The following is a 27,901-nucleotide window of genomic DNA, read 5'->3' on the forward strand; positions in this document are numbered from 1 at the left end:
TAACACCACCCAACAAAGGATTCCCTCAGGCAGGAGTCAGCCAAGCTTTGAAGCTGCCAGGCTGTTCAGGTGAATAATTGTAACATTTAAACTTGCCTCTAACAGACAGGAGTTCTTTTCCCACCCTGGACCTTCCACAGATATATAAACCCCACTTGCATAGTTTCCAACAAGACCTCACAACCTCTGAAGATGCCTGCCATAGATGTAGGCAAAACATCAGGAGAGAATGCTTCTTTCTGGAACATGACCATACAGCCCAGAAAACTCACAGCAACCCAGTAATTCTGGCCATGGAAGCTTAAGTGGCTGAGGGGGGAAAGGAAGGGGCCTGAGGCTGTCAGGAATGGTGGGAGTTGAAGTCCAAAACACCCGGAGGGCCCGAGTTTGCTTATGCCTAGACTAAACACTGCTGTCATGTTCTTTTCATGACCATGTTTCCCCATCAGGCACTTTGAGATCCCTGCTGCGGCTGAGGCATCCCGCCTGTTTTGTGTCCCAGATTTTGTGGGTGACGCCTGCAAGACATTGGCTTCGCGCATCAGGGGAGCGGTGGCTGCCGTCACATTTGATGACTTCCATAAGGTGAGCTGTGGGTTTCTCACTCATTCCCTTGCCTTTTCCCCCCTTTAAATCTCTGTCACTCAGAGAACTAGACACAAGTTCCTCTCTCTGTCTCTCTCTCATTGATCTTTTTCTTCCTTGGGTTTATGTTTCTTTGTGACCATGTTGAAGATTGTTGGTGAGTGGACATGGGCAGTCCTATCCACCCCACTGGTTTGGTCAGCTTCCCTGAAACCTACACATTGTAGCCTATAGTCCACTATGTGTTGCTTTTATCCAAAATATTAAAAATTAACTAGGTGTTTTTAATTACAAAAATGTGAGTCAAGCACTGAAAGGGTTAAATGGATGCAATGACTCAGAAAAAGCTGCAGTTCAATATAAGCAGGTGTGCCTGTAGCTTGTTAGGCCTCAGTGTGAGAAGCTTTGGTGGGAGAAGCCCCTGGTTGAAGGCCTCGTGTGTAGAGCTACTGTGTGAAGCTTGGTGTGAGAGGAGGCTCTGTGAGAGCGAAGCTAGAAACTATTTATGTGCATGAGAAAGAAGCCTAGCATGGAAGGAAAGCAGGAAGTATAAAGAACTTTGTGCTACGGAAATCTTATTTTTGTAAATAGGGCAACAACCATATTATTTTGCTATAAAGAAAAGCCTCTGAAGGAAGATATAACATTGGTCTGTGTGTTTTTGTTCCTTTTTTCACTTTTGGCTACTGGTGCTGGGTCATGCTGCTGCTAATAATTTACTCTGCTATACTTTTAGGGGGAAGGTCTTTTGTTAACAAGCCCACTCGCCCAACAATTTTGGACCACATGAATTGAGCAAACAACTTATCTTTCAGAAGTTGTGAGGTTTGTTAGAAACTAGGAAAGTGGGGTTTATATATCTGTGAAATGTCCAGGGTGGGAGAAAGAACTGTTTGAAGCAATTCTGAATTGTGCAGTTGATCAACTTGATTAGCATTGAATAGCCTTGCAGCTTCAAAGCTTGGCTGATTCCTACCTAGGGAAATCCTTTGTTGGGAGATGTTAGCTGGCCTTGATTGTTTCTTGTCTGGAATTCTCCTGTTTTCTGAGTCTTGTTCTTTATTTACAGTCTTGATTTTAGAGTTTTTTAATACTGGTAGCTAGATTTTGTTCATTTTCATGGTTTCCTCCTTTCTGTTGAAATTGTCCACCAGAAGCCTCTTCCTTTTTGCCTGTAGATAGGATTATAAGATAACCAACCTTTTGAATGTAGCAATATTTTATGTATTACATTTAAAACATATATAGGTTCCATTTTCGGCATTTTATCTGACAATCACCCTGTGAGGTAGGTTAGGCAGAAATGGTTGGCATGAGATCCGCTAGCGAGTTTAACAGCTGAGTGGAGATTTGAACTTGGTTCTCTCCAGTCCTGATCTAACCTCTGCATTGCACTGGCTTCCTCAACACTGTTTAATGCTTGAAGAGGAAATTGGTTGGCAGTGCTCTCTCCTGGCGTCGGCGACTAATGCACTAGCTGGCATTAAAACTGTTTTTGGCTTCAGGGTGTATTTGACCGTGTGATTGTGCTTGCTTAGGGGAAACAGAATCTGTGCTATTCTTTTACTGCAATTAATGTCCCTAGAACTCAAACCGCCTGATCTGTGCCGCCGTGTTTGGCTTCGATGGGGAAGGGACCCTGCGCACTTCCTTGCGCTTTGCCCCCAACGGCCTTGTCATCAGCAGCATCGATATCCAGAGCGTGGAGCCCGTGGACCAGAGGACCCGAGATTCCCTCCAGCGTAGTGTGCAGCTTGCCATTGAAATCACCACCAATTCCCAGGAGGCAGCGGCCCGGTATGGAATAGTTTGGGAGGGACGTGGTGGACAGGTTCATGACATGGACCAGCCAAACTCTCAGCTGGATTTCATATATTTGTTTCCCAGATTGCGCCCCCTTCTTCTCTCTCTTCCTCTCCTATCCTCTCTCAGAAACACACATACAAAATATCTGGTTTGTCCTATTACCAAAGAAATACAATGAAAATTAAGACAGTTTTCAAAAAAGGAGTCAATACACCACCCATGTTAGAGTCTGAAGCGAGTCACAATATAAAACCGGTTAACACCAATGGCAAAAAGGAGTATTGGTGCAAAACCTACTGTCCAGAAACTGCAAAGATACAAAATGGGGGACACCTGGCTTGACAGCAGTACTTGTGAAAAAGACCTTGGAGTCCTCGTGAACAACAAGTTAAACATTAGCCTACAATGTGATGCGGCTGCTAAAAAAGCCAACGGGATTCTGGCCTGCATCAATAGGAGTATAGCAACTAGATCCAGGGAAGTCATGCTACCCCTCTATTCTGCCTTGGTCAGGCCACACCTGGAATACTGTGTCCAATTCTGGGCACCGCAGTTTAAGCGAGATGTTGACAAGCTAGAAAGCGCCCAGAGGAGGGCAACTAAAATGATCAAGGGTCTGGAGAACAAGCCCTATGAGGAGTGGCTTAAGAACTGGGCATGTTTAGCCTGCAGAAGAGAAGGCTGAGAGGAGACATGATAGCCATGTACAAATATGTGAGGGGAAGTCATAGGGAGGAGGGAGCAAGCTTGTTTTCTGCTGCCCTGCAGACTAGGACGCGGAACAACAGCTTCAAACTACAGGAAAGGAGATTCCACCTGAACATTAGGAAGAACTTCCTCACTGTGAGAGCTGTTCGGCAATGGAACTCTCTGCCCCAAACTGTGGTGGAGGCTCCTTCTTTGGAGGCTTTTAAGCAGAGGCTGGATGGCCATCTGTTGGGGGTGCTTTGAACGCGATTTCCTGCTACTTGGCAGGGGGTTGGACTGGATGGCCCTTGATGTCTCTTCCAACTCTACTATTCTATGATTCTTTGCTCTTGTTCATGCAAAAGTCCTAAGAAAATCAGTTTCTTTGTAAAGGTTTACTTGTGTGTGGGAAAGTTAGGGACTGTTTGGATGGTAGTTCTTTCAGTCATTATTCTGGCCAGGAGATTCTGGGAGCCAGAGTCGAAAAAAGTAACTTTCCTAATACCTAGACTTGGCTTCATCTTGGAGGAGCCTTGTGAAATGCTGAGTCCTTGACATGATGAATCCCTAGTGCTGAGTTGGCACTTGCTGAAAGAGCCAAAAGCAGTGCCAAAGACAAGCAGACCTTCCAGCCTACAGAAATGGAGCTGCATATTATCTACTATTGCTACACCACTTTCTCAGCCAACCGTGGTTCCAAAGCATCGTATGATTAAAATTCATCCTGAAAGAATTTCCTAAAGTGATGCACCAGGTTATCCAATTTGGACCAGTTGCTGGACTCTCAATCAATTTATGCAAAACAAAAATATTATCCACTAAATAACAAAGAAAAATAATAACTAAGATAAAAAACAGGAATTGAAACAACCCCCCAAACTAAATATTTAGGAATAAACATGATGATGATGATGATGATGATGATGATGATTTGTATAAAAATAACTATGAAAAAACTGGAATGAAATTTAAAAAGACTAAAAAATGGATGAATTTGGAGTTCTCTATTCTGGGACATATTAGCTCCAATAAAAATGAATATCCTACCCAAACTCTGCTTCTTTTTCCAAAATATCCCAATTGATATTAAGGGAAAAGGATATAAGAAAAGGAATACCAAACTTACAAAATTTATTTGGAGAAGGGGAAAAAAAACTAGAATAAAGATGAAAATTTTACAGGATGTTAAACAAAGAGGAAGACTTACCCTCTCAAATGTAAAAACTATACTGTGAGAAGCAGTTAAACTGAATTGGTTAAAAGAATGGTTCCATCTTGATAACCAAAGCCTCATAGTTTTTGAAGGAGCAGAGTTAAAATTTGACTTGCATGCATACCTTATTTATGGAAAAAGTGGAACTGATATTAATTTCAATTTTAAAAATTCACCCTGAAGGACAATAAGATAAAGGAATAGGATAAAGCAAAGAAGAGTTACTTCTTTGGACTACGAGTCTCAGAATCCCTGAGCCAGTATAGTCAATTGCATTATTGTAGCCATTCTGGTTGAGGGATTTTGGAACCTAGAGTACAAAAAAAGCAACTTTTCCAAATTCTGCTGCAGTTTAGATTCCAGGCTTTTCCCTCTCAAAGCAGAAGGAGCTGCGGATGGACTCAGGCGCTGTGATGACAAATGTGCTGGCTCCTCATTTGATCTGCAGGATCTGCTGGCAGCTGGCAGCATAGTCCAGGTTACCTCCTTCGGGGAGAGGGAGCAGAAGGAGCTGTAGATGGACTTGAGAGGGTACACGGCATAGGAAATGCTGACTGGTGATAAAGATATTGGGAGTGTCTTTTTCTATCAATCACGAAATAGTACAAAAAGTCCCATGCTCTTTGATCTCCTTTTTGCTAACCATGGGATGAAATAAGGCAGAGCTTTGCAAACATTTCCTGTTGGTGACACATTTTTAGGCATGCATCATTTTGCAACACAGTAATTTAATTTTACTAACTAAGCAAACGAGGTTAAACCAACTATTAAGAGATACACACATATAATTTGTAATAATGAAATACGTGGAGACACAACGTATCTCACAAAAAGCTGTCATATATATATATATACACACGCACACATACATACACACACAAATATGATTTGTAAGATAGAAACATATATTTCCAAGATTGATGTCATTTCTGAGTGTGCTCATGTGACACACCTGCACACTGCAGCTGACATACAGTTTGGAAAGTTGTGAAATGAGTTATAGAGGGCTATGCAAAAATCTTGGAAATCTGACTTGCCCATCTCTGCAGCTTCTACGCTGTCATATAAAATCCAGATTATCTGCTATGAGCTGGATTATATGGCAGTGTAGACTCATATAAACAAGTTCAAAGCAGATAATGTGGATTATTTGCTTTGATAATCTGGATTATATGCCAGTGTAGAAGGAGCCAGAGACTTTCCCAAATGCATTTCCTCCACAGCTCTTAAGGCCAATTAAAGACCTCCTGCATACTCCTGTCTTAAAGGGTGCTTTCAAAACATCCAAAGCACCTTGGAGTCATTCTCCTCATTTGTCCTTCTCAAGCAGGAATTGCTTGCCATCTCCACTACCACACATATACGTTTGTCTCCTTGGTTTTGCAGTTCTTCCTGGGGAATGCTTTTTAACAAACCCCTGGAAAGGATCCACTTTGCTTGACTTTCTTGTTCTGACCTTTGTTTCTCCCTTCTCTGGTTCCACTGCCTCCCTGCTCCCCCTGCCCTCCTCAACTTAGGCATGAGGCAGAGAGGTTGGAACAAGAGGCCCGAGGACGCCTTGAGCGGCAGAAAATCCTGGACCAGGCTGAGGCCGAGCGGGCCAGGAAGGAGCTGCTGGAACTGGAAGCTCTCAGGTGAGGTGGTGGTGCATGGCTGTGCATCGTCTACTCAATGGCAAACAATTTCCCAATGGTTCAATTGTCCTATGCTCCTCTTCTTCCTCAGCACGGCAGTGGAGAGCACCGGATCCGCTAAAGCCGAGGCCCAATCACGAGCAGAAGCAGCGCGGATTGAAGGGGAAGGGGCCGTCCTGCAGGCCAAGCTGAAGGCAGAGGCAACGGCCATAGAGACTGTGAGTCCCTCCATTCCTTCCATGAACGTCTTCTAGTCTGGCTTCCTCTTGGCACCAAAACTCCTAGTTGCCATTTCTGCTCAGAGGGAGCACTTCTGCACTATATTGTCGAAGGCTTTCACTTCTGCACTGGCAAAACATAAACTCCCATCTCAGGAATGTGCCACTCCTCTCCTTCCATTCCCTATCTATGAACCGGCCTTGTTTCCTCTCCTTGATTCTCAAGAGCTTGGGAACATAACTTTCTTGGACTCTAGCTTCCAGAATTACCTTGTGAGCATGGTCACTTTGGGATTCTGGGAGTTTGAGTATAAAAAAGGTAATTGCTCTCAGCTTTAACTGTTAATAGCTGTCGTTTTTTTAAATATATATATATAAATATCAATCTCTGCAGCAGGGTTTTGTAGCCCCAGGGCATTTGTAGTAATGGAGAAGCATTGCAGTTTGAATGTAATTTTGTATTAATTAAGATCATAATGTATCCTATGCAAGACCTGCTGTCAGAAGGAGCTTGACAGCTTTAAAGTCCAGTGGTTGGAGAAATCCAGCCATGCTAAGAGACTGAGAATGGGAAACATGCCTGATCTTGTGGGAGGAGAGATCCCAGAATCCTAATAGTCTTGTTGGCTGCGGGATTTGGGGAGCTGCCATCTAAAATTGTAAACTTTCTGAACTCTGCTAAGATAGTTTCAATCTTAGAGATGGCAGGCCAGATCCAGATGTCTTTCCTTACATGGGAAGTATCTTGTGGGTTGTGAAGTGGAAAAGGTAGAGGATGGATAGGTTCTTCCAGAGCTGAAAGTGTGCAAATCATAGCAGAATGTTCACATGACTCATGGCAGTGTTGTTTGGAGGAACATCAGGAGAGAGTGTTTTCCTTTCATTCACATATCTTTAGATCGAAGTACAGTGTTGCCCCAAAATGGGGGCTTTCCCCTCCAGCAGTCCCTTTACTCCCATAATTATGCAAACACAATCCTTTGCAGGAATCTGAGCTGCAGCGCCTGGCACAGGCACGGGAACAGGAGTTGCGCTTCTCCAAGGCTCAGGCTGACCTGGATGTTGCCCGGGCTGAGGCTTTGGCTACTGTCGAAGTGAAGAAATTTGAAGCTGTGATTAAGTCACTGGGAGCCAACACGATCCGGGACATTGCAGTGGCCGGGCCTGAGATGCAGGTGAGAAACACAATCAGGGTGACCTAGAAAATAGGGCTGTCGTTTTATCCGGCAAAGTGTATGTTTTGCACCCAGAACCTCCCAAATACAGTTTCTATCTGACATCTCTTTTAGGAAAGGATCAGGTAGCAGGAGCTGAATATGATTGTCGCTTGAGACCCTAGAGAGCCCTTTCTACCCAAAATAGATAATGCTGAGCCAGATGGACAAATTGTTTGAGCCTCCAGAAGGCAACTTATTGCCTTCCTAAGGACCTGAGGGATGTTTGGGGGAAAACAGACCTTGAGAGTCCAGTCAGCCTTCCACATTTGCTGGGGTTAGTGACACAAAACCCCCATGAACATGAAAAACAGTGAATAAAGACGTTGCTATTGTTTTTACCGGAGAGAACCCCTCTCTAGGAATGCCTGGGTGGAAACTGACCAGAGAATCACATGGGAGAACCTGGAGCAAAGCTTTTCAAACTATGTGTCACAATGTATTTGTATGTCTGCTGCAGTTTGTAGGTGTGTCATGCAAAATGTAAAAAGAAACCTCTTATACATTAAAAAGTAAAGGTAAAGGTTTTCCCCTGATATTGTCTAGTTGTGTTCAATTCTGCGGGTTGGTGCTCATCTCCATTTCTAAGCCGAAGAGCCAGCATTATCCGTAGACACCGCCAAGGTCATGTGGCCGGCATGACTGCATGGAGTGCCATTATCTTCCCGCCAGAGTGGTACTTGTTGATCTACTCACATTCGCATGTTTTTGAACTGCTAGGTTGGCAGAAGCTGGCGCTAATAGCGGGAGCTCACTCTGCTCCCCGGATTCGAACTGCAGATCAGCAAATTCAGCAGCTCAGTGGTTTAACCCACTGCATCACCAGGGGCTCCCTCTTATGTTAAATAAGCAATAAATCATTTATTTTTTAAAATAGAAAGGGAAGATTTTCATGAGATGTCTCTCCAATCCCCATACACTTCATTAATACAATTTATGTATGTGTCCATATTTCTTGTAAGTGGTTAGTTAAATCTCCGGTTTGCTAGTAAAACTGAATTAATGTGTCGTGAAATGATGCATGTCTAAAAAGTATGTCACCAAAATGAAATGTTTGGAAAGCTCCGACTTAGAGATTCCTAGGGAGGTGTTCTTTCTAGAAACCTCTAGGTTCTCCAGCATGACCAGAGGAAGTTGACCGTAGAATCTTCATCAAATCCACAAATGTGGAGGGACAATTGTATTTACAGCATTTACAGAATTTCTATTCCGTCCTTCTCCCCCTGAAGGGGACTCAGGGCGGCTCACAGAGCATACATATGCGGCAAATGTTCAATGCCATTTATAGACAGACAATTGTACATAGATAGAGGCATATAGGCTTTTCCCATCGTCGGCATCTTAGAGGCTTGTGCTTCGTTCCAGCTACTGGGGGTGGGGAGGGGGTGCTGTTGCTCTATCTCCCTACTGAAGAGCTTTGTTTGTAAACTTCCTCCTTTGATTGAATTTTCCTGGCATTTCCTTATGGATGCCTTTAAAATACCTCCCTGCTTTTAAGCGGTACCTATTTATCTACTTACATTTTACTTTCAAACCGCTAGGTAGGCAGAAGCTGGGCTAAAGGATAGGAGCTCACCCTGACCCAGGCTTCAACTGTCAAACCTCTTGATAGACAAGATTTTACTGCAGCTGGTGGTTTAATCTGCTGTGCTAAAGTATTGGCAACCAAACTGGGGTATGTTCCTGTTTTGGACTAAAATTACGAGAAACCCGTAGCCCAAAGCAAGAACGATCTCAAACTTAGATTTAGCAATGGAGAATTAGAAGTCTTATAATCTGGCTTTATTAACAAAGGAGCCCTGGAGATGAAATGTCCGCTTCTTCTTTTCCCACAGGCGAAACTGCTCCAGGGTCTGGGCATCAAGTCCACGCTGATCACAGATGGATCCTCCCCTATCAACCTCTTCACAGCCGCAGGGGGGCTGCTGGGCATCCTCCCCAAACCTTCAGAGTCCTGATAGAGACCAAAGATGGGGGAACGCTTTTCGGCCAGACCTTCTTCCAAGTGCCTTAGGGATGAGAAGGGGCCAAGCCAAGCCTTTCCTTCTTGTCTGGACCCCGCTCGACAATGTGTGCCTTTCTGACATAGGGAGAGAAAGTCTACAATAAACCTGATTCACTGCAGTTCCAGATTCTTCTTTTGGGTCCTGAGTGGTTTGGAGTGGTCTCCCTTAGATTTCTAGCAAGGTTTGGGGGAATAATCTTGACGATCAAGGAGAAAAGGTCAGAAGGGATGGGCTAAGATGGTGATGTCATAAAGGAGGTGGGTGTGAATGATGTTATGAGTATTTCTGCTTACTCCAGCTTCTTCATCCTTAAGTCTTGCTAAGATTAGGCTGGCTTTATCCTATTTTGTGATAGGTGAGCACAGGGACAAACCGCTAGATCTATGAATAAGGCACTTAAAACAGCAAAGCTATGGAACCAGCAAAGAAAATATTAGAAATAATAATTCTACATTGAAACTAGCTGACATACTATACAAGGCATAGGCAAACTTGGGCCCTCCAGGAGTTTTGGACTTCAACTCCACCATTCCTAACAGCCTCAGGCCCTTTCCTTTTCCCCCTCAGCCGCTTAAGCGGCTGAGGGGGAAAAGGAAGGGGCCTGAGGCTGTTAGGAATGGTGGGAGTTGAAGTCCAAAACACCTGGATGGCCCAAATTTACCCATGCCTGTACTACACTATAGAACAATCTTCTCTTATTCCACCCCACTCAGGATGTATTGGACTTCAAGATTAGAAATATTAAGGCTACATTGAAACTAGCTGACAAATTATGCTATATAATAATCTTATGCTGTTATTCCACCCCATTCAGGATGTCTTGGACTTCAATTCCACTACATTTAGCTACTATGAGCCCACTGGCTTGGGTTGATGGAAATTTTAGTCCAACACATCTGGAGTAAAGTGGCAGATTGAGGAAAGGCTATTATGCAAGCAGCTGCAGCGAGGTCATGGAATTAACTTCTTTCACAGCAGCAGCAGCTGTACGTTGGTTTGACGAATGTTAAGATTGCCCATCATTCCTTCATAGGAATCAAGAAAGACTTTTCAGTTTTATCAATAGAAAGAAAGGTGGGACAAGTGTTTGGGACCATGACTTGATGGAGTATGGAGGAAATAATGCCTCAATATGGCTGATGGGAAGGTCAATCCAACAACAGTTGAAGGGGGAAGAGCAGGGATTACCCTGCTTCTGGTGTATAATTTTAAAATGGGCTCTGGGAATTCAGAAACACTCACTTTTAGCACATTTTTGACTTCTTGGACCCACAGCTCCTGTGGAAAATCTGGGAGACAATGGACTCTACACCCTCTGGACGACTCTGGTTTGATTATCCTGATTCAAACAAAAAGAAGATCCTGGCCATTTATAAGTACATTGGAGAAGAGCCGGAATTTGTTGCCCCGAGTGAGATTCTCTTCCTGCCTCATAAAAGCCCATTGATTTCCCTCAACTTGGGGAGGGAAAAAAGTCTTATGGGAGGGACTGGAGTTTAAAGGTAGAGTGCATGGTTTGTCTGTCGTCCCTCCTGAGTTCAAACTCTGCCATCTTCAGGTAAGGAAAATACCCTCCTTGAAACTCTTGCTGTTGAGCATGGCAGATGAGAGAGACTAAAGGCACAGGGTTATTGCAGTTTGATACCACTTTAACTGCCATGGCTCAGTACTGTGGAATCAAGGGATCTGTAGTTTGGTGATGCAACAGCACTGTGTTGTCGCCGGAATCGCAGAGTTGTGTGTTTTCTGGACTGTATGGCCATGTTCCAGAAACATTGTCTCTTGACGTTTCACCCACATCTATGGCAGGCATCCTCAGAGATTGCCTGCCATAGATGTGGGCAAAACGTCAGGAGACAATGCTTCTGGAACATGGCCATACAGCCTGGAAAACTCACAACAATCCTACAACTATTTGTCAGTGAAAGCTAAAGGCCTTGTAAAACTACAGCTCAGTGGTACCAAACTACATTAAATCTACAGTGTAGATCACTGGTTCTCAACCTTTGGGTCCCCAGATGTTTGGGCCTTCATCTCCCAGAAATTCTAACAGCTGGTAAACTGGCTGGGATTTCTGGGAGTTGTAGGCCAAAACACCTGGGGACCCACAGGTTGAGAACCACTGGTGTAACTGCACTTTAAACTAAATGGACCCGTGGCCTGACTATAGGAGGCAACTTTTTTGCAGAGCTTTTAAGAACATTCCCCTTTCAGATAATATTTCAAGAGCTGTTTCAGTTCTTCTGAGCTTTTTTGCTCCAGTCTTTTTGGTGTCCTGTGTTTACAAGGGTCATGCTGTGGCAGGAAAGGAATCTATGAGATGGCTTTTCTTCTGCTCTTACAGGTAACTTCCCCAACCTGCTGCGTACTATCCTAGTAGGATCTGTCATCATTATCCTGGCCTTCTTCGTCTATCAGATCATCTCAAAAGTGTATGTGTCTTCTTGCCCCTTGCCCAATGCATTCCAATTCCCCCCCCCCCCTTCCTGTTCACTTTGGAAGGTAGTCAGTGACACAGTTTGTGTCTTATACCAGATTGAGAGGTCTGAAGGGAATTGGGGCCCTCTTTTAGAAGAAAGCAATGTATGCTCCTTCAAAAACAGTAAGCCAGACCTATGAGTTTGGCAGTCCTGTTTGTTCTGCTGTGTGAGGTTCCATCCCTGAATCAAACTCCTATCCTAAAGTCACTATTGTTGCGAGCTTTTATAGAACCATATATTCCCAGCATTGGAAGAGACCCCAAGGGCCATCCAGTTCAACCCCCTGCAATGCAGGAAAATACAATCACAGCACTCCTAATAGATGGACATCCAGCCTCTGCTTAAAAGTTTCCAGAGAAGGAGATTCAATTGGAGTCACAGGCAGCATATTCCAGAGGGATAAATTTCAAATTGTTTCTGACTCACGGTGATCTTACACAAAACTATGACTGGGTTTTATGGGGCTGGGAGTAAGGTGACTTGCCCAGGGTTACCAGGTGGCTTTTCATGGCCAAGTGGGGATTTAAACTCTGGTCTCCAGAGTTGTAGTCCAACGTTCAAATTACTACACCACATGGCTCTTGGTGACATGGTAAGAGGTAATGATATATTCTCACCCTTGGAGTTTTTTTAAAAAAATCTTCTTCCTGGCTTTCTTTCAGGCTCTTTAAGAAGTCAAACACAGGTTAAACAGTGGGGAAGTCCAATGCTGCTCCAACCAACCACCTACCAATATTGTTCTGTTTCCATAAAAGGCTCTACAGATGCAAGTATTTGTGTACAAGTATGAGCGACTGTGACAAACAAAGAAAACCTGAAAAGGAGGTAGATCTGAGGGGTGTAGTTACGGGACGCTCAAGGATTTTAACAACAAGCAAATCTAGTTGAGGCATCTTGCAGAGAATTGGAAAGTTTAGCTGACAGAGCAATAAAGACGCACAGTGGCCCTTGTCTGGCATTGGATAACGGCTCCTTTAATACTTTGCAGAGTTTGGGTTATTATAAATGCACCCTACCCAGCCCCTATTTACAGCTGGATCCCTGCCCCTACGGAGTGGGGATTTCTAGGGGGAGAGGAGCAAGGGGATTATGTGCTGAACGGGGGAAGGGGTGGCAAGAGCAGAGGGAGGGACGTTTCCCTGCTTGGTTATTGCTAAGTGGGGGGAGCCATACATATGTCAGAAAAGCATTCTTCTGGTCAAACTTCTCAATGCAAAGGAATAATATTTTAATACACTTTGCGGATGTGCTGAGAGGGTAACATTTCAGTAATACTGATGATCCCTTTGTATTGAGCGGCATCCAAAAGTTCTGGGGGTATTTCCCTTATTGGGCAAGCCTATGAGAATGAATGATACTACCAATAAAAAAACCTAAGAATTCCAATAATAAGAGCATGGGGGGGTATTCAAACCCCTCTCTATTTCCCCTATACTGCAGCTTGATAGATAATACTGTAGGGAGAGGGGAGGAAACAAGCCAGCCTTTATCTGATTTCCCCCGCCACCCTATCATTTGCAGTTCCTTCTTTCTCCAGGTAATGGAATCACCTTTTACCATATTGGCAGGCTTTTCCCCTTGCTCGGTATATATTTGGATTATTCTGGGTCATTACTGTAACTGCGTGGCAAGAAATAGCAGTTTGGCAAAGCCCATGACACTCTTGGGACACCCTTGTTTAATCTTATAACTCTTCTCATAGCCCTGGCCAAAAATAATAACTTCAACCATATTCTGTTCTAGGTGTTTAGGTCTCCTGTACCTGACTGGCCAGTGTGTGTCTCCAAAAAACCAAAAAGATATTCCCTATATTTTCTTTTGGCTTGAGACTTTACTCTCCCCCCCCCCCCCCCCCCCAACCAACCCTGCAACCTTAACAAAAAATACTGACAAGTGATGCAAAATCAGAGGGTTGCCTTTGGCAGACGGATCCCACACTAAACCCTAGAGATTGATTTTGGTTTTCTGTGCCCTCCAAATACTGTTGTGGGAGACCCCCCCCTTCCCTTTCCAGCCCCTCCCAAATCTCCCTTTGGCCTTAGGAGCCTACTCCTCCCCATCCCCAATCAATCCAGTCCCTCCCGTACCCCAATAAATAAATAAGTTAAGGGGAAATGTGGTCTGTCCATTTGCGGCGGAGGGAAAGAAGTCATCAGTCAAGCGCCTGTGTCTCTGGTCTGTGCCCATTCCGCAACACCTGTTCCTTGGTGGCACCCCGAGCACGGAATACGCGGAAAGCTCCCCGGCAGATGAGGCCAAACCAATAAACCTGGGGAGCCATGAGGATGGCAGACCCCAAGTTGTACTCGGCTGGGATGGAGAAGGGCACGCGATACAAGGGCAAGCCGGCGTACTGCCCATAGACCCAGTACATGTACGGAAAAAGCAGGATTCGACAGCAGAAGAACGTAATCAACATGATAATCCCATTCACCTTATGGAGAAGAGTGTGTTGTTGTTTATACTGCAGTAAAGAAAAAGAAGGGGGGAGAGAAAAATCAAATCACCTTTTGCATCTATAACATATCCCCTTCCCTTCGCCATTTTTAAGCAGTGCTTCTTCCAGCTCCCAATAATAATAATAATAATAATAATAATAATAATAATTATTATTATTATTATTATTATTATTATTATTTGTAGACCGCCCAATCTCCCCGGAGGGACCCAGGGCAGTTTCCAACACATATGGCAAACATTCAATATTACATATTGAATATTATATTCTAACACATACGGCAAACATTCAATATTACAAAAACGTATTAACAAATTACATCAAAACAAGATAAATCCAAAAAATAAAACAGCCATTACTATAAATTCATACCAAATAACAATTAATCAAAAATAAAACTAGACCACCCTAACAAACATACGGTAATCACATATTATAAATTAAAACAGGATAAGACTGCTAGTATGAAGTTTCCCTCTCAACATGAGATTCTAAGAGTTGGATAATTTTTACTGGGACTTTTCCATTATTATCACTTCTTTCAGGCAGGATGACCTGCTCAGTCCTGTGAACTTTGCTCTTCAGACTGTTCCCAACCCCAGAAACCCAAACTGTGTGTCATGACACATTAGTATATCGGCTGCAGTGTGTAGGTGTGTCACACAAACATAACAAGAAGCCTCTAATTCTATATGAAATAATAAATTATATATTTCTAAAAAATATACATAAGTGTAATGCTTTTGTGTCCCCATACATTTCGTTATTACAATGTATGTATGGCTAATTTAACCTCCGGTTTGCTACTGAAACTGAATTACTGTGTTGCAAAATAGTGCTTGTCTAGAAACTGTGTCACCAACATGAAATGTTTGGAAAGCTCTGCCATCGAGAATCAGGTCCTACTTACCAGGATGAGGACTTTGCCGAGGCAGACGAAAGGGGTGCTGACTTCAGCCATCAACATACAACCCAGGAAGAAATCGCCTTTGCCCTGGCGCCACAGCTGAAGTCGGGAAATATGAGAAGTGGGAGAAAGATTATCCTGGGGGTAGAATCTCCAAAAGGCACAATGTCCCTCTCAGCCCTCTCACTTATAAGAGATATGGGCCCACCCCGTTATTCCTCCTACTCTTCCTCTTCCCAGTTGGGTCCTGTCGTCCCACCCACCCCCAATCCCACTCACCATGGAAACAGGGAAGCAAACCAGCACCATAAAAAGATGGTGGACGACCATGAGGAACTCTTTGTGCAGGTAGGTACGGATGACGGTGCGCAGCGTCCGTGTCCCTCCCGAGCTGGTCTCGTGCCCTTTGACTCGGTACTTGTGCCAGTGGCACAGGAACATGGCGTAGATGTCGTAGATGAAGTAGGGAATGGCAAACTGGGTATAGCTGGAGGTCAGCCAGTGCCTGCAGAGGCGTGGAAAAAAAAGGAACAGATCTTGGATTAGTTACAATTTAGGATTTCAATGCCCAGAATCCTCCAATGCCCAGAAAAAAAATACTTTTGTTTTAGACTACAACTTGGAGAGGGGAGTGGTGCTTTTTTGTTGGCTGCAGGGGTGAAAGGATCTGGTAATTGTAGTCTAAAAAGTTGTTTTTCTAGCCTAATAATAATAATAATAATAATAATAATAATAATAATAATAATAATAATAATAATAATAATAATAATAATAATAATAAAAAATCACACAGTCCTAGACACTTGGGACATGTTCGACTTGTGATTTTGTGATACGAAATCCAGCATATCTATCTTGTTGAGATTCCTAAAGAAGTGACCTTTCAGGTAAAAGAAAAGAGTTTTTTATTTGTGTTTTTACTGCATTCCTAATGCAGTAATTGTGAATGTGGAGTACTAACTGTACTATTTCTTACCCCTCTCTCACAATACATTGAGCCAGGGAATAACAACATATTAAAATACAACATATACAGTAGAGTCTCACTTATCCAACACTCGCTTATCCAACATTCTGGATTATCCAACGCATTTTGTAGTCAATGTTTTCAATACATAGTGATATTTTGGTGCTAAATTTGTAAATACAGTAATTACTATATAGCATTACTGCGTAGTGAACTACTTTTTCTGTCAAATTTGTTGTATAACATGATGTTTTGGTGCTTAATTTTTAAAATCATAACCTAATTTGATGTTTAATAGGCTTTTCCTTAATCCCTCATTATTCAACATATTCGCTTATCCAATGTTCTGCTGGCCTGTTTATATTGGATAAGTGAGACTCTACTGTACTACCAATTAAAAACTCATAACACATAAACCAGTTAAAACATCAATTTAAAATAACATTATGGAACAGTTACAGCAATCACTGGAGGGGATCTGAACTATAAAAGTGAGGGGATTTTATGAGAAGGTGAGGATGAGAGGGGGTTTGCCCCACCACCCACACCCCTTTGGAAGAGGCTCAAGGCCAGAATCAATATTGACAAACTCCTGGTGCAGTCAGTCTGCCTCGGTTATGTTCCCTGCCAACACCACTGTTGTCTCCCCCCACCCCCAATCTGCCACCTCCCTGATATTGAAGCTTTGGGTCCAATTCAGTTCCTCATTTCCACACCTCAGAAGCACAATGGCCATCCCTGCCTCCGAGACCTTGCATCACTTCCGTGTCCTTCCGCCACCTTTCAATCCCAAGTACAGCATGGCTGGCACATACTGCCGTGTCCCCCACCCTCCTGGGCAGGAGAACCCCTCAATTTCCTTAACGCTTAGGATGTTTTAACTTATTACTAGCTATGCACCATGTCTTTGACCTGATAGCTATTTAGCTGCCCATCAAGTCCTATAAAAAGGCAATAGGATTAATGTAAATAAGTTCAGGAAGTTGGACTTAATCCCATTCCGTGGCAGGTCATAGAGGATGAATTCTGAGATATTTTTAAAGGTGCTTCTGGCTTCAATCCATTTTTTAAAAGTTCTGTAAGTAGCAAGCTGGGATGGAGGCAAACGACATGTGAAGTGTGGGCCGTAGCCTACTACCTGCCACTGTCTGGGCTCATTTCTCTTCTCCCTTTCTCTGCCCCATACACAAATTTCTGCAGCCTGCCTGGGTATTTTGTGCTGACAGCACTCCCTGCAAGGTGATTAGGCCAAATGCCAGACAAAGAACTTGGATGCTGCAGTGCTATGCAGGATTCATGACATATGGGGTGTTATTGGGTGCCCAAGCAAATGGGGCATGTGGGCTTTCAACAGAAGTTAGGGAAGAACTCTCTACATTTCAGATTACAACTCCCATAATTCCTCCCTCCATAATGAACATGCACAAAGGGACGCTGGGAGCTGTAATCTCCCAAGGGTCACTTTTCGAACCTGCCATTGCCATGGTGCAGGAACATCAAGGTGGGGTGGAGGGCTCAGATAACTGAGGTCAATTTCAGAAAGGCTGACATGTCAGCAGGGAAACTTGACATCACTTCCCAGCAAGAGACTTCCGGCGCAGTGTACATGGTGATTTTTTAAAAGAACACGGTCTGAACAGCCAGCCAGAAATCCAGCCTCTATCAGATTTAACCCACTAGGACACCAACTTCGTAACAGGGATCCCTAGAATTCATCATCACAAGTTGTCCAATAAAGCTAATTCTGAGCCCAAAGCATGCAAATCAGCAAGCAAAACAGCTGTCGCGGGAGCCTAATCCTCTCCATTCCTCCTTGCTATAGGGGAATTAGCACTCATGCCCCATCTAGTGACTCATGGTTGGGGAACTAATCCCAGCTCAGTTCATTAGCCTGAAACAGAACTATCTGATGAGAAAGAGAGGAAGGGCCAGCAAATGGACAGGGGCAGACCTCTCACTCCAGGCTGGGCCCCGTCTCTCTCCTCAAGCTTTTAGGGAATCCTGCTGCGTTGAGGCTCGGGATTGTCCTGCAGAGTCGCCCTCTTGCCAGATTGCATCCTGCAGAAACCGAGGCCTGGCAACTCTCCCAGAATCCAACGGGACTGGCAAATCCTCCCTGTCCCACGCCTCTGCCAGCAATTTCCATCTCAGGAACAGGGAAGCCCTGTGTGGGACCTTGAGGCTGTTGAGGGAACTGTCCATGGTGCTGAAAAAGGAGCCGCCAAAGCAGCCTCTGGTTTGTACAGCACCATGGATAGCTCTCAGCTTCCAATAGGCACCTCAGGTTCAGCCGTTGCCTTCACTTTCTACCTATCCCCCCCCCCCCCCCCGCGCCCCCCAGTTGCTGGCTTGGCAGCCTGCTTGAAGCCCCTGTTTTTATATTCTTGTATCTCTCCCAATATTTCTGCATGAGACAAAAAAGTGATTTTCTTCCTTCTTTATTTTAACAAGCTACTGACTCCTTTCACAACTTTCTTGGCTGTAGTGCCTCCTGCTGGAGAATCCCCCCCCCCCAATCCCATACTGTAGCTTCCCATCCCTGGCACAGAGTGGGCCTACCCTTGGCCACACATCTGCCCACAACGTGTCACTGTCATCCTGTTTCTAAATTTGGTGCCCGTCCCAGTGCGGGTTTCAGGTTTCTCACGAGTGTGACCTTGCCAAGATGCTGGCCGGAAAGTGAGCCTGGGAAAGGGGTGGAGGTTGGGGAGAGAGATTTGTGACCGCACTGCAGCCCTTGCCCCCAGTCCCCCCCGCGCAATATGCAAAAGCTTACTTACTGGTCGTTGATAATGTGCTTGCAGGATGAGGAGACGATGTAGCCGACCGTGGAGGCCATGATGGCTTGGACTGAAGAAACAAGTCTGTTGTGGGAGGGTAGGGAAGGGTTAGTGGGGCTGTACAACAAGGGTTAGTGGGGTTGCAGTTGCCCTATTTATCCCTCAAACCCCTAATCACTCAATAATTTCTGAAGGACCTCAAACTCACCAAGGGTTGTTTGGAGTTTGGCTCAGGTCTCTTTGGGTCAACTGGGGCCATCCTTCAAACTGGTCAAACCCCTTGGTGCCCAATCTGCACTCCTTTTGGCATTTCCTAACCAGGGGTTCCCTACTGATCTTTTTAGGGGATCCCCAACAAGAAGTCCGAGTTGCTCCTTGATTTCCATAGAATTGCTGTCCCTTTATCCCCATATATACAGCAAAGGAGGCCTGCTCACTCCACGGTAAGTGTTGTAAGTGAAGAAAGGCAACTCAACCCCGTCTGACCTCTGAATGCACCCTTGAGACCCTTTGCGGTTCCTCAACACTCAAGCAGACACCCTCCAGAAGCAATTCCAAGCACCTTCCCAAGGAATCCCATTGGCAGCCTGTGTGGGCTGCAGGCCCCTAACCTCACAGTTTCCAGGTTGTATCCCCAAGCTCATTGATACCTTTTCGGCCAGGCTCCAACCTGCCCACTAAGTAAGAGGAAGCCTTCGGCTTGGATGGATTGTTTCCGCTACTACTAACTGTGGTTTGTTAATGCCACATGCCGCCTGGATTTACTCTCCTTCTTCAGTCTTAAACCAATGAGCCACAGTCTCTTCCCCCTGGACCAGGAAGTTCCCTTTTCCACGGGGTCCCAGGTGGGCTCATTTGGGCAGTATGATTCTCCTGAGGAATCTCACCAAGAAAAGGTGGCAGTTTGCAACTGGGGAGCCTCCTTTTCCTTCCAAGGGACCTCCGTATTGGCTCCTAGACCCACTTCTTTTTTGGACTCGGGGCAGAGAGATAAAACAAACAAACAACAGACCCAGCAAGCTCTACCTACCACTCCCCTTTCAAGAGAAATCTCTGGTCTTGGTAGACCCTTTCCCCTCTTTGAAGCCCCAAACCCTGGGCCCTTCACCCCAAGGCCTGGGAATGATGGGTGGGCCAATCCCGCATCCCACCTCAGGGCCTCTCCTCCTGCCTTCCCCTCCTGGGCCTTACCTGGCGGAGACGATGACGGCGTCGGCCTCCTCCCATCTTAGCCCCGGCAGCCACTTGAGGCCGTGCTTGGAGAGCAAGAAGAGGCCTGGGAAGACAATGCCTCCCGCTATCAAGGCCCGGAACATTGCGGGCAGGGAAGGAAGGGATGGAAGGAAGGGATGGAGGGGAGGGATGGATGGAGGGGAGGGAGGGAGGAAGGGAGGGAGGGAGGGAGGGAAGAGGGGGCAGCAGGAGAGGGGCAGCGAGGAGGAGGGGGGTCAGCGGGGCTGGGGGGGACCCTCCGGTCGGTCCCCAGGAGGCAGGCTCATGGTGGTCCCCAAGGGTTGGGCCAGGATGGGGAGGATGGAGAGAGAGAGGAGGGACCCGGGTTGGTCCCAAGCAGAGCTGCTGTGACAGACAGACAGACAGAGAGGGAGGGAGGGAGGGAGGGAGAGGGAGCCCAGGGAAACAGGGAGGGAGGGTGAGCAGCTGTCAGACAGGAGCCCTTAAAGAGACAGCAGCAGGGGAAGGGAAGAGAGCCTCTGCTTGTGCTGCTGCTGTTGCTGCTGCCGGGCAGAGAAGATCTCTGCAGGTGCCACGGAAGCAGAGGAGCCAGGCTGCAAGCTGGGAGGGGAAAGGGGGGTCAGGTTGGCATCCGATGGATGGGGGTGCTTAAGGGGGGAGGAGCCAGGGAGAGGGAGGGAGGCTCAGAGCGAAGAAGCAGCTCAGTCAAGCCAGTGGGCTCAGGGGTTGTGAGCCAGATTTTTATGGCCCTTTGTTTTATCTGTACCTTTTAACTTGTAACTATAAGGAGAGGCAGGTAACAAATACAAAGTATCCATGTTATATTATTATTGTTATTATTGTTATCCCTGTCTTTAACTCCCTGCCCTCTCACTCCTTGGCTTGGCAGGGAAGTCAGGCTCCCAGGACAGTCCGGCTAATCCCATAATCCTGGCCTGGTTTGCGGGATCAGGTCTGCAGCTGCGGGGGAGGGAGGGAGGGAAGAGGGAGGGAGGGAGGAGAGGAGGTAAAATAGTCCAGGGTGAGAGGGCAGGAAGGAAGGAGTTAGAGGCTCTCTTTAACCCCTTTTCTCCTCCCAAGGTATTAAAGGCTGATCCTCCACCTGCTGAGCAGGTGACCCTGGTGTGACCTTTGAGAGGTGGGTGGAAAGGAGCCTAGATGTGGGGAAGGGAGAGGTGGCTGGAGGTAACTGGCACCACACTGACACCTCACGGCAGACACACACATTGCATTTCATAGCATGCATCTACACTGTAGAATGAACACGGTTTGACACCACTTTAACTGCCATGGCTCAGTGCGACTGTGGGAATTGGAGTTTGGTGAGGCACCTGCACTCTTTGAAGGTTAAAGACCTAAAAAACTACAGTTCCCAGCACTGGCAGTTAAAAGTGGTGTCAAACTGCATTTATTCTACATTGTAGATGCACCCCCAGAATCTGGTTTTAAGAACTCTCTCACACATTCACACAATATTTTGGAGAACCCAAGCCTCTCACCTGGATGACAAATAGACTGCATTCAGGTCCTCCATTTTCCCGACGTGAAGAAAGAACCACCGAAGCAGGCAGAAGAATGCAGGATAGGTGACTAGACCCAAAAAAAAGTTGTAGGGGAACTGCAAAAGCTAGAGGAGGAAGGTTCTAAATATTAGACTGGTGTTATTGATGATGACAGTAACAGCCTTGTCACACTCCTAGGCAAAGGAGAACTTCTTCATCTCTTAGGGTGAATCTACACTGTAGAATTAATGCAGATTCACACCACTTCAACTGTCGTGGCTCAATGCAATGGAGTCAGTGTGATGGAATCATGTGAGCTGTAGTGTTACGAAGTCTTTGGTCTTCTCTGACAAAGAATAGTGGCTCCTCACCAAACTACAACTCTTGGAATTCTCTAGCATTGAGTCATGGTAGTTAAAGTGGTTTCAAACTGCATTAATGCTACAGTGTGGAGCCACCTTTCATCAATGTGGGTTTATGAGGACTATAACAACCCCTAGCTACTGAGGTCAATGACAAGGCGTGCTATGCTCTGTCCTTCAACAATATCTGGAGGGCCATGTTTCCAGTCCTTATTTTATTTCTTCAACATACCACCTTTGTAAGCATACTTCGGCAATTTGGTTGTGCTTCCTTAAGTGTCTGTCAATGGAGAACAGACCCATCTACTAGTGGCTTAGCCATGATAGTTAATAAAAGGAAACTTCCACTGACAAAGGCAATAGACTTCTGTAAGTACAACTGGGGGAAAACAATGAACGGGTAACCATGATTGTGCTCTGAGTCCACAATATGGAAACATTACTATTTGGTAACATGTTGGCTGGGTGGCTCTAGCAGTTGTAGTCCAAGAAAATCCAAAATACACATTGGTGATACTCCTATTAGGCTACCCGAAAGGCACAAAAACATTAAACTTTAGAGTCATAAAAACTTGCATCTTGTGATTTTGGATGTTTCCAGGAGAGTGTTTTCATACAAGCAAAAAGGTTAGGACTTAGCACTTCGGCCCAGATAGGCTGAAGAGCAACAGGAAGCAAGTTGTAAAGAAAGTCATATATTTTCAGTATTTCATTGTACCATAAAGTCTCTTCTCTTTAGATCTATTCTCATCATGTCCACTGAAACCAAAAAGCCCTTATTTTGCAAATGGTTGTTCAGATCTCTTCTACACCACACAATTATAACACTTTGATATTACTTTAATATCAAAGAATCTGAGTGTTGGGATTATTTTAAGAACTAGAGCTTTCTTGCAGAGAAAACTAAATCATCAAAGAAAGCCATGTACTCCAGAATTTCATAGGATGGAGACTGTTAAAATGCAATAAAAGTGGTATAGCTGTGTTGTGTGAAAGTAAAGTTCAGAGGTATCATAGCAAAACAAAGGCTGCTAATCTATTTAGGTGCCGTGTGGGGTTGATCTGACACGGCAGTTTGCTTATTAGGCCTTTAACTAGTCCACTGTAAGCAATGTTTGCTCTTGATTAAATGGATTCAAATGCTTCCCTTGCAAAGTCTATTAATAGTACATGAATTGCTCTGCTGAATCAGGCCAAACGGTGCATCTAGAGCTCTTTAAAGGCTAGAACTTTTGAGGCAGCTCTCTTCTGGGAACTGTTTTGAGGGAAATGACAAAACACGGTGGTGAAGCCCTACTCCCAGGAGGAATAGTTGAAGGAGCATGGTATGTTTACCCTGGAGAGTAGACAATTAAAGGGCAATCCCTACTGTATTCATCGATAGGGTAGAAATACTAAACTCATCACAATCATTTTTGCTATAGGATAACCTAAATATGCTGAAGGCACCAGGTATCATCTCATATGGGAAGTTAAGCAGGTTCTTCTCTGTTGACCAGGCATGAGCCAACGTCAGCCCTCCAGGTGTTTTGGACTTCCACAATTCCTGGCCTCAGGCTCCTTCCTTTCCCCCCTCAGCCGCTTAAGTGGCTGAGGGGGAAAAGGAAGGGGCCTGAGGCCAGGAATTGTGGGAGTTGAAGTCCAAAACACTTGGAGGGCTGATGTTTGCCCATGAAGCCGGATATTAGAAATGCTGTCACAGTAGATGTTAAACTTAATGACCTTTGAGGTTACTCCCAACACTTATATGTCTCTTTCTTGGACTTTGTTTCCCTCCCAACACCATACTGAAGTCTCCTTTCCTTCAATTGATAAAGCTTCTCTTCTCTGCCGTATTATAAATGGATTTCCATATATGAGAAACCCACTGACTCACCTGTTTTTCTGCCATCCTAACTAACAGGGCAATTGTGATCAATGATAGTACTGACATCGTGCGTCTTCCTCTATGGAGGGTTCCTCATAGTCGCAAGAGATCCTTCCCTAAAGAGACAATTCAAATGTCATTTAAATCTCATCATGTACAAGAATTCGACTTCCGTAGTACTGAAGCAACCAAATTCCCAGTGCGGACGTAATTAAGCCAACAAAAGAAATTAATGAGGCAACATCATGATGGACTACTTAACAACTGAAAGTGTATTTAATGCAGTTTGATACCACTTTAACTGTCATGAATCCTAGGAGTTGTAGTTTGGGGGGAAACTGACATTTTTGGGCAGAGAAGGCTAAGGACTTTGTAAAATTACAACCTCTATGATTCAGTAGCTTTGAATCATGGCAATGTCAAACTGCATTTATTCTACGATGTAGATGAATCCTGAAGATTAGTGTTGGAGCAGAAAGTTCAAATGTCTCCTTATGGGCAAGGATGACTTGGGAATGGCAATTTCTACCTAATCTACGTTATGATGATGACTGAGTGACCCAGGTAAAGATGAATGGAATAATTTGATGGTTTAAATATCAGACTAGGATGGAATTTCCGCTCAGATATAAAAATCCATTGTCTAATCTGGGACAAGTCTCTCTCTTTCTCATTCATAAAGGCAATGGCAATTGCACTCTGAATACATGGTGAGCAAAACAATCCGGAACAAAACTAGTACAAGCAGTCCCCAAGCTTTGGTTAGCATAGGGAAGGCTTAACACCCCTGTGGTGTTTGTTTTGCTGTCTGTGCCCACTCAGAAGATTTCCCCTCACTTTCTGTCCCTGTGATAATTGGAAATTTACAAATTTGGCTTGTTGTGGAAACAAGGATTGGTGAGAAAGCTCCAGTAGAGACATGTTTTCCCCATAATAATAAGTCTTCCAGGAGTAAATTTCTCTTCCTGTTGTCTCACCTCTGTTCTAATTTATGAGTTGTTTGTAAGTTGGATGTTTGTAACTCAGTGACTGCCTGCATTTTTAAAAAAATCTATTACACGACTAACATAAACTGGAATCTGCTTTGTCACTGATGATAAGATATATCTGCCACCTTGAACTCCTTAGTACAAGGATAGGGAATCTCTCTCAGCTCAGGTATCAAATACATTTTAAAATAAATAAAGGGGGACATTTTAGTGGTGGAAAGGGTCCAAAGCAATAGTGAGGAATTATGTTAGAATAGGGATGGACAAATTTTGGCCCTCCAGGTGTTCTGGACTTCAACGCCCACAATTCCTAACAGCCTACCGGCTGTTAGGAATTGTGGGAGTTGAAGTCCAAAACACTTGGAGGGCACAAGTTTGCTCATGCCTGTGTTAGAAGCTGCAGCTCAACACTTTCAAGCTTTAGTCCCAAGTAGAGTGGACAGACCAAATCAATGGCTGAACGGGAAGTCAGCACTTATATAAACACCATTGATTCAAACTAGTTTCAGCTCAGGCCTTTCAGGCTACCTTTCAGTGTCCGGTTGCCAAGCGGTAATCGGGAGGACATCGCACCTTTACCATTAACAATGCATAAGCACTGAGATCAGGGTTTCTAGCATGGAACTAAAAGCCACTATTGACCCAGAGTGGCATCCAATTCTCCCCTGGGATTAGTAGTTTCACAAGGCCTTCTCTGCCAAAGAGTGCCAGGAGCCATGGCAATTAAAAGTGGACTGAAACTGCATAAATTCTACAATGTAAATCAAGCATGGGCAAACTTTGGCCCTCCAGGTGTTTTGGACTCCAACCTCCATAATTCCTAACAGCCGACTGGTTAGACTACCACCTCACCTGCTTCAAAGGACTATCACCGCACCCGCTTCATAGAAAATCTGCTACAAAACAGGAGCTTTTTTGTTTAGTTCCAGGACCAGAGAAGCTGATGACAAAAACAGAACAGCTTGCCCCAGGGGAATGTGCATGCTCTATCAGTGTTCAACATTTACACAAATTTATTTATTTATTTATTTATTATATCATTTCTACCCCGCCCTTCTCACCCCTCAGGGGACTCAGGGCGGCTTACAACATGAACATATATATCAAAACAATTTATATCATGTTTAAAAATCCATTTAAATTAAAAACTTACATTAAAATTGAGAGCTTACATTTAAAAACCTACATAGTTATACATATAAATATACAAATGATCAGCTACTGCCAGAAGGGACAGAGAGTTTCATCTATGCTGATGATGGCGCCATCACCACTCAAGCAGGGAGCTTTGAAATGGTTAAACAGAAGCTCTCTGAAGCTTTAGGTGCTCTTACTACCTATTACAGGGAAAACCAGCTGATTCCTAATCCATCAAAAAACACAGATGTGTGCTTTTCACTTTAAGAACAGACAAGCATCCCATTGGAGCATTGCAAAACAGCAAAATACTTGGGAGTTATCCTGGACCGTGCTCTGACTTATAAGAAGCATTGCTTAAATATTAAGCAAAACGTGGTTGCTATAAATAACATCCCACGAAAGCTGACTGACACAACCTGGGGATCGCAACCAGATACACTGAAGACATCTGCCATTGTGCTTTGCTACTCTGCTGCTGAATATGCATGCCCAGTATGGAATACATCTCATCATGTTAAAACAGTGGATGTGGCTCTAAATGAGACATGCCACATTATCACAGGTTGTCTATGCCCTACACCATTGTCTATGCCCTACACCATATACTGTTTAGCCCAGGCATAGGCAAACTCCGGCTGTTAGGAATTGTGAGAGTTGTAGTCCAAAACACCTGGAGGGCTGGAGTTTGCCCATTCCTGGTCTAGCCGGTATTGCACCACTTGATATCCGTCAGGAAGCAGCAGCCTGTAATGAAAGGACCAAGACCCATCTTCTGTCTGGATATCAACCAGCACGCCAATTTCTTAAATCAAGAAACAGCTTCCTAAGATCTACAGAGAAACCCACAGAAATGCCTAAGCAAGCAAGAGTCCAAAAGTGGCAGGCTAATACCCAAAACCTCAATCAGTGGCTGATGCCGGACCGTAAGAAATGGGGCCACAAAGTGGAGTCCACGACATGCGAGTGTGGAGAAGAGCAAACCACAGACCACTTACTACAATGCACCCTGAGCCCTGCAACCTGCACAATGGAGGATCTTCTTAAAGCAACACTACAGGCACTTCAAGTGGCCAGCTTCTGGTCAAACAAAACTTAGTATAATGCCAAGTTTTAAACTTTGTGTTTTTAAATACATGACAACTATACCCTCAATTCACTTCTGATACAATAAACCAGCTGTTAGGAATTGTGGGAGTTAAAGTCCAAAACAGCTGGAGGGCCAAAGTTTGCCCATATAATGTAACAGGACAAGGTATTTCAGCTCATGGTATCTGCTAGAATTTGGTTGGAGGTCACAAAATTGCAAGTCCCATTATATAGAATGGAGTAGTAAAATGATGTCCCTTACACACACATTTATGTGGATTTTTAGAAAATATTTGCAGCCAAATGAATTATATTTCCCTTCAGCGTCTATATCTGACTCTCCTTCGGGTAATTTGAATAAATTTGCCTGTCCCCGCCCCTCCAACGGGCCAATTAGGCAGCTGTGAAAGAAACCTCTTCCCTTTGTTTCGAAACCATTAACACAAGGTAAACAATGAAACGCTCGCCTTGCCCTCCTGGTTTTTATCTGCGACCACAGCGCCCTCTAATGGTCACGCTAGCCTGTCGCCATCCGGGCCGGAGTTTGGGGCTACCATAGCAACGGCGAATTACCCGCAGTGGCGCGGGAGACCGGCGGGCGCCTTTTGCGCATGCGCGGCAACCACTACAGCCTGCTTAGAACCTTAGAGATAGGAAAGGGTAAGAGAAGGATTGTGGGAGATTTTCCTACTCAGAAATGGTTTTGCCATTTACTCTCCTCGGAAATAATGTTGTGGTTGTGGGCCTTCAAGTCCTTGCTAACATAAGTGACCCTATCATGGGGTTTGCTTCGCAAGACTTCCTCC

General features: G+C 44.7%; 3 protein-coding genes across 8 annotated transcripts in view; 2 read left to right on the forward strand and 1 right to left on the reverse strand.

The window, feature by feature from the left end:
* The window catches only part of mvp (major vault protein), a 33,876-nt gene extending 24,395 nt beyond the window's left edge, over positions 1–9,481 (forward strand). For all 5 annotated transcript variants that reach the window (XM_008117135.3, XM_062957951.1, XM_003224997.4 and 2 more), the window contains 6 exons: positions 450–585; positions 2,171–2,382; positions 5,809–5,925; positions 6,017–6,143; positions 7,130–7,318; positions 9,193–9,481. In XM_008117135.3, the coding sequence (XP_008115342.2) occupies positions 450–585; positions 2,171–2,382; positions 5,809–5,925; positions 6,017–6,143; positions 7,130–7,318; positions 9,193–9,315 (904 nt within the window). In that variant the 3' untranslated portion in view covers positions 9,316–9,481. The remainder of the gene's footprint in view (positions 1–449; positions 586–2,170; positions 2,383–5,808; positions 5,926–6,016; positions 6,144–7,129; positions 7,319–9,192) is intronic.
* A 471-nt stretch (positions 9,482–9,952) lies between these two features.
* On the forward strand, positions 9,953–13,710 carry c6h16orf92 (chromosome 6 C16orf92 homolog). Its single transcript, XM_062957957.1, has 3 exons — positions 9,953–10,774; positions 11,708–11,795; positions 12,506–13,710. Exons 1-3 carry the CDS (start codon positions 10,663–10,665, stop codon positions 12,531–12,533), a joined length of 228 nt encoding a protein of 75 aa, XP_062814027.1. The 5' UTR covers positions 9,953–10,662; the 3' UTR covers positions 12,534–13,710.
* On the reverse strand, positions 13,048–27,709 carry tlcd3b (TLC domain containing 3B). 2 transcript variants are annotated; one of them, XM_008117140.2, is made up of 7 exons: positions 27,563–27,709; positions 23,890–23,996; positions 21,649–21,776; positions 18,956–19,039; positions 15,488–15,713; positions 15,212–15,307; positions 13,048–14,307 (listed from the first exon to the last, which is right to left on the reverse strand). In XM_008117140.2, the coding sequence occupies exons 2-7, from the start codon at positions 23,944–23,946 to the stop codon at positions 13,996–13,998; spliced, it is 903 nt and encodes a 300-aa protein (XP_008115347.1). In that variant the 5' UTR covers positions 23,947–23,996; positions 27,563–27,709; the 3' UTR covers positions 13,048–13,995. The 2 variants fall into 2 exon arrangements, with proteins under 2 accessions (XP_008115347.1, XP_003225046.1); XM_003224998.4 differs by lacking the exons at positions 21,649–21,776; positions 23,890–23,996; positions 27,563–27,709 and adding an exon at positions 20,147–20,857.
* Between the last annotated feature and the right edge of the window lie 192 nt (positions 27,710–27,901).

This window comes from Anolis carolinensis, chromosome 6 (genome assembly GCF_035594765.1).
Source record: "Anolis carolinensis isolate JA03-04 chromosome 6, rAnoCar3.1.pri, whole genome shotgun sequence".
Taxonomy (NCBI): Eukaryota; Metazoa; Chordata; class Lepidosauria; order Squamata; family Dactyloidae; genus Anolis; species Anolis carolinensis.

What these genes read in the sequence shown, in the direction of transcription:
- c6h16orf92 (XM_062957957.1), top strand. Translation starts at nt 10,663, where the DNA reads ATGGACTCTACACCCTCTGGACGACTCTGGTTTGATTATCCTGATTCA. An exon ending in GCCGGAATTTGTTGCCCCGA is followed by an intron (nt 10,775 to 11,707) that starts GTGAGATTCTCT and finishes CTGCTCTTACAG; the next exon opens with GTAACTTCCCCAACCTGCTG. An exon ending in TATCAGATCATCTCAAAAGT is followed by an intron (nt 11,796 to 12,505) that starts GTATGTGTCTTC and finishes GCTTTCTTTCAG; the next exon opens with GCTCTTTAAGAAGTCAAACA.
- tlcd3b (XM_008117140.2), bottom strand. Translation starts at nt 23,946, where the DNA reads ATGTCAGTACTATCATTGATCACAATTGCCCTGTTAGTTAGGATGGCA. An exon ending in TTAGGATGGCAGAAAAACAG is followed by an intron (nt 21,777 to 23,889) that starts GTGAGTCAGTGG and finishes TTCCTCCTCTAG; the next exon opens with CTTTTGCAGTTCCCCTACAA. An exon ending in GCAGTCTATTTGTCATCCAG is followed by an intron (nt 19,040 to 21,648) that starts GTGAGAGGCTTG and finishes CTCCCACAACAG; the next exon opens with ACTTGTTTCTTCAGTCCAAG.